At 45.9% G+C, this 12,134-nt stretch overlaps 1 protein-coding gene across 3 annotated transcripts in view; it reads right to left on the bottom strand.

The window, feature by feature from the left end:
* Positions 1–12,134, bottom strand: part of ripor2 (RHO family interacting cell polarization regulator 2) — a 95,707-nt gene that overhangs the window by 17,681 nt on the left and 65,892 nt on the right. For all 3 annotated transcript variants that reach the window (XM_078539229.1, XM_078539227.1, XM_078539228.1), the window contains 2 exons: positions 8,713–8,875; positions 1,199–1,334 (listed from right to left, as the gene is read on the bottom strand). In XM_078539229.1, the coding sequence (XP_078395355.1) occupies positions 1,199–1,334; positions 8,713–8,875 (299 nt within the window). The remainder of the gene's footprint in view (positions 1–1,198; positions 1,335–8,712; positions 8,876–12,134) is intronic.

Here is a 12,134-nt window from a genome sequence, read left to right on the forward strand (position 1 = left end):
TTTTGAGGGCTTTTACCTCTTTGAGTCAATAGTGAACAATTTTAGCGTTTTTCATCAAATTTTTCCAATCTAATATCTTTTCCCACACAATAATCTTTCCCTAACCAGTAATTTTGATAACTGAAAGGCAACCAGCAAAAACAGTTTGTGAACCACATAATTTACAGAGCAGAAGGGGGACATTCAGCCCATTGTGTCTGTGGCAGCTTCTTTGCTAAGCCTGCATGACTTTGAAGAAAATTGCTGTGCTTATGTATGAATCATTCTGTTTTCTTAAAATGGTGAATTTCATTGATACACAAGTATTACAAATTCACTCGTTGTAGCCCCTACCCTCTGACCTGCCTCCATCAGGATCTGTGCTTGACCAAAGATTGCTAACACCTTTTATTTAACCAAGACTTTTTTAAAACATGAACTTTTTACACAGGGTGATAAGAAAATAGATTTGCAATAAAATCAAACTGGTCGGCAGCCACCCCTTCTTGCATCTACTTTAACGCCAGCAATTTACGATCATAAGGTGTCTTTTTTTCTTAATGTGTTTTTCAGTTTCTTTAAGGGCATATCATCCCCTATTTCAATGTTACTGAGGTAATGCCTGTGGCATTAATGCCTTACTTAAATATTCCTGTCATGTGTGTTTGTCAGACTATCTATCTATTTATTTAAGTATTCATGTTGTATGCCTATGACACTTTCCACTTATTTACATATTAATGTGATGAAAAGGAAAATGGAATGATGGAAATCCAAATTAATGCAGAAAATGCTTGAAACACACAATATAACTCTTGGTATCTGTAATGAGGAAAGACGGGTTAATCTTTGGGGTAGAGGTGGGTGATTTTCCTCCCCTGAACCCCGCAGAGGGTTTGACAGGTGCTGCAAATCTGAAGTGTGACAGACCCCATTTTCCTGGCTCAAGAAACTTGCATGTTCTGGGTGCACACTGGGTGCAGGGCCACCCCCTGGCAGGGCTATGCATTGGGGTGGCAACAGGAGTGATGTAACAGGGCCTCAAAAATCTGGTATTGGCTCCAATGAGCAAAGTTTGGAACACTGGAGAGTGATATTTGGCTCTAGGCGGAACTGAAGAATTGATCATTTTCTAAACGAACCTGGAGGGAATAATGGATGAAGAGCTTTTGTCAAAAACAAACTGTTCTGACTGTTATGGGTTTAATCTGTCACTTACTCTCTAATGCAGGGTTAATATTTCCTGGTTTCTCTGTGCTGATCTCGGCCAGGCTTTCTAGTACATGGGTTTGCTGAGAAATCTTATCCAGGAGGCTGTCTCGAATGACCGGCCATTCTTCAAATGACAAAAGTTGCTATTAAATGAAAAAAAGGCATTAATGTTTCTTTAGGTACATTTTTAAATTAAGCAGTACCGTACTGTATATTAACTTTTCTCCAAAAATACAAGTTCTTTTGAATGAAGTGACAGTAAATGAGACATATCATAATGCACTATATTCTGGTAATAACACATACAATTGGACTGCAAAATTTGTGCTTCTAACAACTATGCATAGTGCAGGATTTTTCAGATGGCAGGGTTCCTGCCCTGTCACCTGAAGAGTCAGCGGGTTTCACAGCTGCCCTGGAGCCATTTAACACTCCGTGGAGTATTAATTGGCTGGAAGTGTAACTTCCGCCCCTCATTCGGGCAGAAGTTCCACCTCAAAGAGCTAGTGGCCAATCTGATTAGCCGGCAGCCGTGGAGTCCCAGCAGTGACAGTGGCCACTGGCCCAGAAGGGAAAACCAGTAAGACTTGGAAATGACTGGTACTGGTAAGAGCTGATCTCGTAAACTTTAAAATGGAACCCTAGTTCGGACCAGTACTAGTCATTTCCAAATTTTACTGGCATTTCCTTCCGTAGGACTGGGACTACAAGCAGTCCTCAGATTCTAAGTTCCAGAGTCCAGCATTTATTGCCCATCCCTAATTGCCTTGAGAAGGTGGTGGTGAGCTGCCTTTTTGAACCGCTGCAGTCCATGTGGTGTAGGTACAGCCGCAGTGCCGTTAGGAAGGGGGATTCACAATTTCGATACAGCAACAGTGAAGAAATCAAGATGGTGAGTGGCTTTGTGGGGAACTCTCAGGTGGTAGTGTTCCCATGCATCTGCTGCCCTTATCCTTCTAGGTGGTAGAGGCAACAGGTTTGGAAGGTGCTGTCAAAAGAGCCTTGTTGAGTTGCTGCAAGTGCATCTTGTAGATGGTACACACTGCTGCCACTGTGGTCGGTGATGGAGGCAATGAATGTTTAAGGCGGTGGATGGGGTACCAATCAAGCGGGCCACTTTGTCCTGGATGGGGTCAAGCTCCTTTTCTGTTGTTGGAGCTACACTCATCCAGACAAGCGGGAAGTATTACATCACACTCCTGACTTGTGCATTGTAGATGGTGGACAGGTTTAGGGAAGTCAGGAGGTGAGTTACTCTGCAGAATTCCCAGCCTCTGACCTGCTCTTGTACCCACAGTATTTATATGGCTGGTCCAGTTCAGTTTCTGGTCAATGGTAACCTCCAGACGCCAACCACCCAGCCCCCGCACAACTCCCCACTCAAGATGGTCTGCTGGGCTTCCACCCCACTCCTGAATTCCTCCTGGCAGCTTCAAAAATTGAGACTGGGCAGGAGGTGGCCCTTAGATGGCCAACAATTGTGTCAAGGAGGGCAGCTCACCCCAGGCCTCAGCCACCGCGCCCCCCACACTCCCCAGGAAAATTGCGGACAGGTCAGGAGGATACAGCAGGAAGGCCAGCTGGGTCATTTTACAGGCCCCACCCTGATTGCAAAACCAATGGCAGGGGATCAAAAATTCTGCCCACAGTATCTTTTTGTTTCTTGTATGTAATGTAACCCCACTATTTAAGAGAGGGAGATAAAACAAAACTACGGACCTGTTAGTTTGACGTCAATAGTAGGGAAAATATTAGAATATATTATAAAGGTTGTGATAGATAATGGGACACTTCAGGCAGTGTTTTCCGTCCTGCCAGCGGCGGGTATCATCGCAGGCAAGTGGCCATTCTCCAAATTTTTCCCGTCCCACCCCCAGTGATGCCCGCTGCTGGCAGGACTGGGAAATCCCGGCCTTAGAAAATAAGGATACGATTGGGCAGAGTCATCATGGATTTATGAAAGGGAAATCATGTTTGACAAACCTATTTGAGTTTTTATGAGGATGTTACTTGTAGTATAGATAAAGGAGAACTAGTAGATATGGTGCACTTGGGTTTTCAGAAGGCTTTGGATAAAGTCCCACACAGGAGGTTAGTAAACAAAGTTAGAGCATATGGGATTGCGGGTAATATGCTGGTATGGATTGAGAATTGGTTAACGGGCAGAAAACAGATTAGGAATAAACAGGTGATTCACAGAATGGGAGGCTGTTACTAGTGGGGTACTGCAAGGATCAGTGCTGGGGCTACAGCTGTTCACATAATATAAGTGATTTGGATGTGCAGACCAAATGTAATATTTCCAAATTTGCTGATCACACAACTCGGTGGGAATGTAAATTGTGAGGAGGCTTCAAGGGAATTTAGACAGGCTAAGTGAGTGGCCAAGAACATGGTAGATGGAATATGATGTGAATAAGTGTAATAAAAGTTATCAACTTTTGTAGAAGAAACAGAAAGGCAGAGTATTTCTTAAATGGTGAGAGGTTGGGAAGTGTTGATGTTCAAACGGATCTGGGTGTTCTTGTTCATGAGTCACTAAAAGCTAGCATGCAGGTGCAGCAAGCAATTAGGAAGGTATATGGTAAATTGGCCTTCATTGCAAGGGGAATTGAGTAGAAGAGTAAAGATGTCTTGCTGCAATCATATAGAACCTTGCTGAGACTGCATCTGGAGTATAGCCTACAGTTTTGGTCTCCTTACCTAAGGAAGGATGTACTTGCCCTAAAGAGGGTGCAACTGATGTTCACCAGACTAATCCCTGGGATGGCGGGATTGTCTTATGAGGAGTGATTGAGTGATTTCCCCTGGCTGGGGAGTCTAGAACCAGGGGACACAGTCTCAGAATAAGAGGCAGGCCATTTAAGACTGAGATGATGAGAAATTTCTTCACTCAGAGGGTGGTGAACCTTTGGAATTCTCTACCCCAGAGGGCTGTGGAAGCTCAATCATTGAGCATTTTAAGACAGAAATCAATAGATTTCTGGAAACCAATGACATCAAAGGATGTGGGGGAAAATGACGTAGAGGTAGATGATCAGCTCGACCTGTTTGAATGGCAGAGCAGGCTCAATGGACCAAATGGCCTACTCCTGCTCCTATGTTCCTACGTTCCTATGTATAGTTATGCTTCACCCTGGTCAGCAAGCTTACTACAGCTGGCTTGACTTCACTAGATTACCTGGAAAAGATCTTAACCGGGTGGCTTCAGTTATTTTCTGCCTGACACTTTTAGCGATTATCTTGAATTTTTGAGATGCAAATCTGATACCACGAGTTGTGTGTCCCTGTCAAATGTCATCATGGGTTGATGAAGTGTTTGGGAAGCCAGGAATAGCCTGCTTTTCTTCACCATCAATACGCTGTTGGCATACTTAGTGCATTTTCACTTGGGTTCACCAAGAAAATACTTGCACAAACACGATCAAGGACTTTAAGGAAAATCTGGATCGACTAGAGGACACTGATTATGGTCTGGGAGCTATGCAGTGAAAAACAATCAAAAGCACCATGGCCTGAATTTTTCCCTCATCAGGCACATGCGATCGGCGGGTCCAGGAGCGGACAGGAAACGGGCCCCCAACTGCAATCAGGCCCCGACTGCGGTTTCACACTGGCTGGCCAATTAAGGCCCGCTCAGTGTGAAATGCCTCTTCTGAATGGTCGGGAAGTGCTGGGCAGGGGCAGGGGCAGGGGCAGGGGCAGGGGCCTATCGGCCGCCGGATCCAATGGCGACTCGGCGGGGGCTTTAAAACTGGCATAGGCAGCTCCCTGCAGGCTGCCAGGGGAAAATCTTTAGTTGGCCCGGAGACTGGAACAATGGCCTCACCAGCGGCAGGAAACGGCAAGCGGAAGGGCAGGTCGGGTGGGCACTCGGCCCCCTGTTTCTCGGATGAGTGCCTGGCGGTCCTTGTGGAGGAGGTGGGTGTCAATTGGAACGCCCTTGTACCCAGGGATGGCAGGTGGAGACCACCACACCAGACAAAAAAGCTTGGGAGGAGGTGGCAGCTGAGGTCAGCAGCCACAACATTGTGCGTTGCACATGGGTGCAGTGTCGCAAAAGGTTCAACGACCTGCTGCGCTCGGCAAGGGTGAGTACCATGTTGGCATGGATCAGTGTGGAGAAGTGTTAAGGGCTGGCCGTCCCCCCATGGAGCTCAGGGGTGTTAGAGTCTGAGTGCCAACTGTCAATAATGCCGGAGCGAGCCAAGGGGGTGAGCCCTGGCTGCTTGGACTGAGTGCCTTGCAGCTCGAGGGCCACAAATCTGATGTGCCCTGCAAGGTGCTCCTCAGGTGAGGTTGGCCAGGCTGCAATAGCGCTCCAGGTAGAGATTGGACTAATCAATGCTCCTCTGTCACTTCAGGAGAAGAGGAGCCATAACACCATCAAGAAGTCAAGGAAAGACAGAGGTCCCCCAGACCTCCTAATCATGACGAGGTATGAAATGGATGATTTGGAGCTGGTGAGCCGCCGTCCACCTCAGTTAGCCAATTGTGGAGAGGAGGGGGCTCTGACGAAGATAAGAGTGCAGTGCACAGAGGTGAGAGGGTTGGACTGTACAAACATTCTTGTGTAGTCTCATCATTAATGGGGGCCTCAAACCTGGAGTCCCATTGATCATTGAAAGGCAATGGCACCATGATGCAGATCTCCATTGTCTCACCAGGGTGCCTGACATGCACAGTGACAGTGTGATCACTTAAGCTCATGACCTGTTGTTGTTCTCCCTTAGATTCACCAGCAAACACTCAATTGCAGGACCCCAAAGAGCCACCCCTGACAGCAGAGGATCACCAGGCTTCAGATGCACCTACGTCACACCTGCTCTCTGAACCAGGCACCAGCGCAGATATCGGTGGGGGTTAGATCATCAGCTAGAATATTGGAGCACAGAAGTGAGGGCACTTCACACTCGCCTGAGGAGCAGGCGGAGGCAGAGAGTGCCCAGGGTGCCGGCACTCAGAGGACTGCTAGAGACCAGGATGATGCTAAGTCGATGGCAGATGATGAGCCTCTGGAGTTGTCTGTTAAGGTGGCGGATGCTGGATGCCCAGTAAGATGTGTGGGAGGATCTGGTGGGGATCCATGAGGGTCTGTGTGCCATGATCTCTGTTGTGGAGGAGTCCATGCAGAGCGTGAGCATTGCGTTGACCCTCATTGCCGAGCGCACTGCCTCCTCCATTGAGAGAGTGGCGACTCTCATGGAGAGGCAGCTCCAGGAACAGAATCAGGCGTTCATCGGGCTGTGCTCGGACCTGCAACCCTCACACAGGCACTAACCTCAGGTGGTCAGTGTCTGTGTGGGAGATGGATGAGCCACCCAGTATCCCAGCAAGGTGCCCGTCCATCAATGGCGAGCAGGGAGGTCCAGAGCGACCTCACGTTGGCACATGGCCTGCTTGTCGTCTCTGCAGGCTCCTCTCAGGGCACTCTGGATGACGGCAGCAGCTCCTCCACCCCTCTGCCAGTGACTGTGGCCATTAACACCAGATATGGTAATCTTCATTCGTTGCGAGTGTCAAAATGATTTAAATTTTGCTTTTGTCTGAATGGCCTGAGTATGCTTCACTTTTTTGTTTGGTGCAGGGTATGCCAGTATCGCATGTTAGATATGAGTGGCTCTAAACGTTATTGAACAGGCACTGAGTGGACTTTGGGTTCAAATGAAAGTGTCATTTCAGACATCCTGGCTGGAGGCGGCAGCCCTGGATTGAGGTTGAAGCAGATCTTTGACGGCTTAGCTGAAGGAGCGTTGGATCAAGGCATCTCTGCTGTCCCTGTCTCCCTGAAGGTTACCGAGGTCTGGCTCCATGCCCTCAGTGTTATCCTCACCTTGCTCCTCTTCTGACTCACCACTAGATTCATCCTCTGTGGTCTGTGCAGCTGCGTTAATATCCTCTTCCTCCAGTGGGTCCCCCCTTGCTAGTGCCAGATTGTGGAGAGCGCAGCATGCAACCACGATCAGTGACACCCGCTTTGGGGGGTATTGTAGTGCTAGCCCTGAATGGTCCAGGCATCGGAAGTGCATCTTCATCAGATCTATGGTCCTCTCTATCACTGCCGTTGTGGAGGCATGACTCCTATTATAACGCCACTCTGCCTCTGTTCTTGAGTGGAGGAGAGGCATCAGAAGTGAACTTTTCAACGGATAGCCCTCATCACCAGCAGCCATCCATCCAGTCGGGTTGGAGAACTGAAGAGCCTCGGCACCTGGGGGTGTCCCAGGATGTAAGCGTCATGGGAGCTGCCAGGGTACCTTGCACAGAATCTGCATCCTGTGGTCACGCACTATCTGCACGTTCATGGAGTGGAAGCCCTTCCTGTTGACGAAGGCACCCGGCTGACCCACTGGTGCCTTGATAGCCACATGTGTGCAGTCTATAGCACCCTGGATGCGGGGGAATCCAGCAATCGCTGCAAACCCTCTGGCTCACTCAGCCTGGCCGGCCTTGTCCGCACGGAAATGAATAAATGTCATTACCGGCCTGAACAGAGCTTCTGCCACCAGCTTGACACAACTGTGGACAGCTGATTGGGAGGCTCCTCAAAGATCCCCCACTGACTCCTGGAAAGAGCGGAGGCATAGAAGTTGAGGGCCACTGTGACCTTCAGAGCCTCTGGCATGGGGTGTTGGGGTGTCCACCCGCACAGTTGGAGGTGACCTCGAGCCCAATCATCTGACAAATGCAGGTCACTGTCTCCCTGCAGAGGCGGAGCCTCCTTCGGCACTGTACCTCGGACATATTGAGGTAGGTGCATTGCCGCCTGAAACCCTGGCAGCAGGACAGTGGCATCTTCTGTGGCCCCTTCCACCTTGGGCTACCTGCTGCCCCTGTGCCTGCGCCTGTCCTCCCACAGGTCCCTCCCCTGGAAGCTGCATTGGGACACTTGGCCTCCTCCCCCTTCTGCCCCTCTCTTCCTCCTCAGAAGAGGTGCCTCCAGCTGAAGGCACAATCCCCATTCCCAGGGTATGGGAAGACTGTCTGAAGCCTGGAAGGGTCCACATGGTCAAAATCCTCCGGGGGCCTTGGAGACACCAATCAACCCTGAAATGAAGCCTGGAAATGCTAAGAATGAAGCTCAGAACTGAGGTGAAGCTGTCAAGTTTCAATATGCAACCAGCAGCAAACTATCTCCTAAATTCCTCACTACTCACACTGGCAATACTGCTGACCCTTTTTATCACACCCTTGGATGAGGTTTTGTTAAAAGTGGGCTGCCCGCCTGCCCGTTTTGCCTGTGCGACGAGCGCAAAATCACACGGGCAACATAAAATTGAGAACGATTGCCTTTTTAATGGCTTTAAGTGGCCTTTTAATTGGTGACAGGCACAGCTCTGACACACGCACGCCCACCGACCTGAAGATTGCTCGCGTGTGGGATGACGTTAGGATGCTCGCCCGACATCATCTCACGCTATTTCACATCCGTTCGGGTCGGGCATGTGCCCACCCTTGAAGCGTAAAATTCTGCCCCATTTGTTAATATATGGAGTTGTCATATACATCTGGGCGCATTACCTGGATGAGCTGTTCAGAATGCTGTAAGTGTTTGACGATGGTGAGGTCGATATTTTCGTTTCCCGTGGTGAGTGGGAGAGGGCTTCCAGCAACACTAGTGCCAACTCCTGTGTCTTCTGTTAATGCCTCACTGAGATGACCTCTGGCATCTGGGTGTTCTGAGCTGTGGTTATTAAAAACAAACCCAATCAATTACACAAATCTTAGAAGTTTGAATAATGCTTGATATAATGTAAAACCACCACACTGAACAGAAAACTATATCAAAATATTGCACTCTGAAGAGTTTTGTGCTCTGAAGAAGAGCCATACGGACTCGAAACATTAACTCCATTTCTCTCTCCACAGATGCTGCCAGACCTGTTGAGCTTTTCTAACATTTTTTCGTTTTATTTCACTCGAAAAGGAGTTTGCCATTGCCAAGTCCAAATTTTATCTACAGCTGACCTGCTGGTTTCTCCATACTTTGGATTCCTGTCCCTCCTATAGCCCTGAATAGGCCTTCAAAGTTTCCTCTGTCCTATGCTATTTCATTTCTCATCCCCTTTCCAGATTTCATTCTCTTTGGAAGTTGGCCTAACCAGCAGCTACCATCCTCCATTTTGATGACTCTGCTTTTAGTTCCTCTTTATCTATTGACATTGGTGACCTCACTAGCTCCTCTGACTTCAAACAGAGTGTTCGCCACTTTGGTATCCTCCTTTATTTATTTTTTTTATTTATTTATTTATTTATTTATTATTATTTATTATTATTTTTATTTATTTATTTATTTATTTAGCGTGAAATTATTTATTATTATTTATTATTATTTATTATTTTTATTTATTTATTTATTTATTTTTCCATGATCAACTCTCACTCTCTGTAGAATCTATCCAGGGCTTGTGTATTGATCCTATACTGAGAAAACTCTACTAATTCCTGTTTATATCCTGACTGTAATAGTGGTTTGATTGTACCACAGCATGCAACATGTTTGACAACCATATTTTCCTCCACCATCAATCTCCCATTGTCCATCTCTCTGGCACCTTCCTTATTTGCTCACTGTCCTATCAGTCTCAGCATAGTCAATAGATATCCTACAATACCTCAAACAATTCATATGCACAACCCCTCAGGAGTGTCCTGGAATGTCCTCAGGAATGTGTCCTGAGCTGTCCTCAGGAATGGCCTGAATTTCCTCCACCTTAATATCAACAAGGCCAAAGCTGTCCTATTCAGCTCCCACCAAAACCTCCAGAGACCTCTGGTGGCATCCAACAGCGCACAACTTGGACCTAGCAACCTGTTTGACCCAGAATTAAGTTTCTATCTTCCATATTCTATCCATTTCTATGATCAACTATTTCCAGGTCTATAATGTCATCTGTCCCCAATCTCGGATCATCTCACCACCATTGAAATCCTCATCCATGTTTTTAACACTTTCAGGGTCAATGTCTCCATTGATCCCCTCACTGACCTCCCATATCCCGGCCTATTGATTGTTATTATAATTGCAATTGTATCTGTCACTGCTGCTGACTTGGATGGAGACAGGGTCGGCTTGATTGGGATATTCTATAAACAAGCATTAAAAATGAATAAATACATTAAAATAAGATCATCCGAAGAGACAAGAATACCTGATCCACCATTTCAAACATAAAAAGAACCATGCACTCTTTTTGCTTAATACATATTTGATTTTTTTCGAAGGGGGTTTCATTGAGAATGGCAATTGTTTAAGTGCAAAGATAGAGGAAATTTATTCTAGTATGTCAGTCATCGCACAGGGTTTTTAAATAGATGATTATAGTCAGAAGGCTACCCATCAATTGAATATGACAAATAGAGCTGGGACTGACTTCATCTGTTCCTAGTTTTCACCCTAGATGGAGCCCTTGTTCCATGTGGCTTGTTTCAGAATGAAGGGAGATCAACATTCCCATTCACATCATACAGCAATTGTTGATTATATATTCTAAATTACAAAATTGAAAAGGCCTGTACTTTGGAAGACAAAGGTGTAAATAGGAAAACAAATAAAATGAATTCTATACCATTTCATCAGGAGTATGTTAAGGACAGTCAACCCATAGTTTTATAAATCCGGGAGAACAGAATTGTAAACAAAACCAAAAATTGCTGGAAAAACTCAGCAGATCTGACAGCATCTGTGGCAAGAAAGACAGAGTTAACGTTTTGAGTCCATATGACTCTTCTTCAGATGCTGTCAGACCTGCTAAGTTTTTCCAGCATTTTTTGTTTTTGTTTCAGATTTCCAGCATCTGCAGTATTTTGCCTTTAGCTATGGAATAGAATTGAAGCTTTTTTTATGAATGCTAAAGCTGACTCACAGTTGAGCTCCTTTGCTAATGGGACCAGTAAAGTATTTAACTTTGAGCATTAGCCAAGTGTTCAGCACTTGTTATAAATATTCTAACTTGCTACATTAATAACAGTGGTAATCTGAGGTGTAATACACCTTTAAGAGACTGTGAGCAGATTGACCACGTGACTGTAAGACCCAATAGCTGTGAAGTTATGGCTACGAGGTTAATGTTAGCAGGGTCTGGTTGGAGAAGCACACAACATGTTAATGCTATGGTGTTTGTGTAAATAAATAGTATGTGCTTCATTTCATATCAGTCTCTGCATCTGCCGTATATTGTAATCAACTTGCCTGCCGACAGATAAGCATGCAATTGGTTCGCGAGTAAAGCAACCCATAGTCAAAACATGACAATAATGCTGTCGCAAAAACAGAAAGTCTTTCAACATGGCACTGTGCAGTTAAACTGAGGCTCAACCTGCCTACTTGCATGGAGATAAAAAGTCCCATGGAACTATTGGAAGAAGAGCAGGAGAGCTCTTTTCGTACCTTTACCAACATTTATCCTTCAAGCAACAGCACCAAAACAGATTAACTGACCATTCATCTCAGTTATTTTTGTGGGACCTTTCTCTGTGACTGCACTTCAAAAGTAATTCAATGACTGCAAAGTACTTTAGGACATCCTGAAAGTCACCGAATAAATGCCACTTCTTTCTTCCTTAGGTTATTTCCAACCTTCAAGTCACCTCCAGCTTTCCTCTCATTCAAATAGTGTTCCTATGGGCAGCCACCAATTAATCAGTTGAACAATTCAAGCTACAAATTACATGATACCTGGTGGGCTTTAGAGACACAGACCAACCAGGCCCACTAATTATTCATTCTGTCCCTAGATAAAAACTTAAACATTATAATTAGATATTAAGTGGCTTTATCAGCTGGACTAATCAGAAAAGAAGTAACCTAAGGTTGAATTAGATAGAAACTAAATTCAAGAAGCAAATAATAACTGAGAACTTCAGTACATTACATTAAATTTTGCAAGATTGGGCTCCGTGAGCAAAGCATTGCTGAATAGGAGGGTAAATTGAAAAAACTG

The sequence above is a fragment of the Cetorhinus maximus genome, chromosome 3 (genome assembly GCF_964194155.1).
Source record: "Cetorhinus maximus chromosome 3, sCetMax3.hap1.1, whole genome shotgun sequence".
Classification (NCBI taxonomy): Eukaryota; Metazoa; Chordata; class Chondrichthyes; order Lamniformes; family Cetorhinidae; genus Cetorhinus; species Cetorhinus maximus.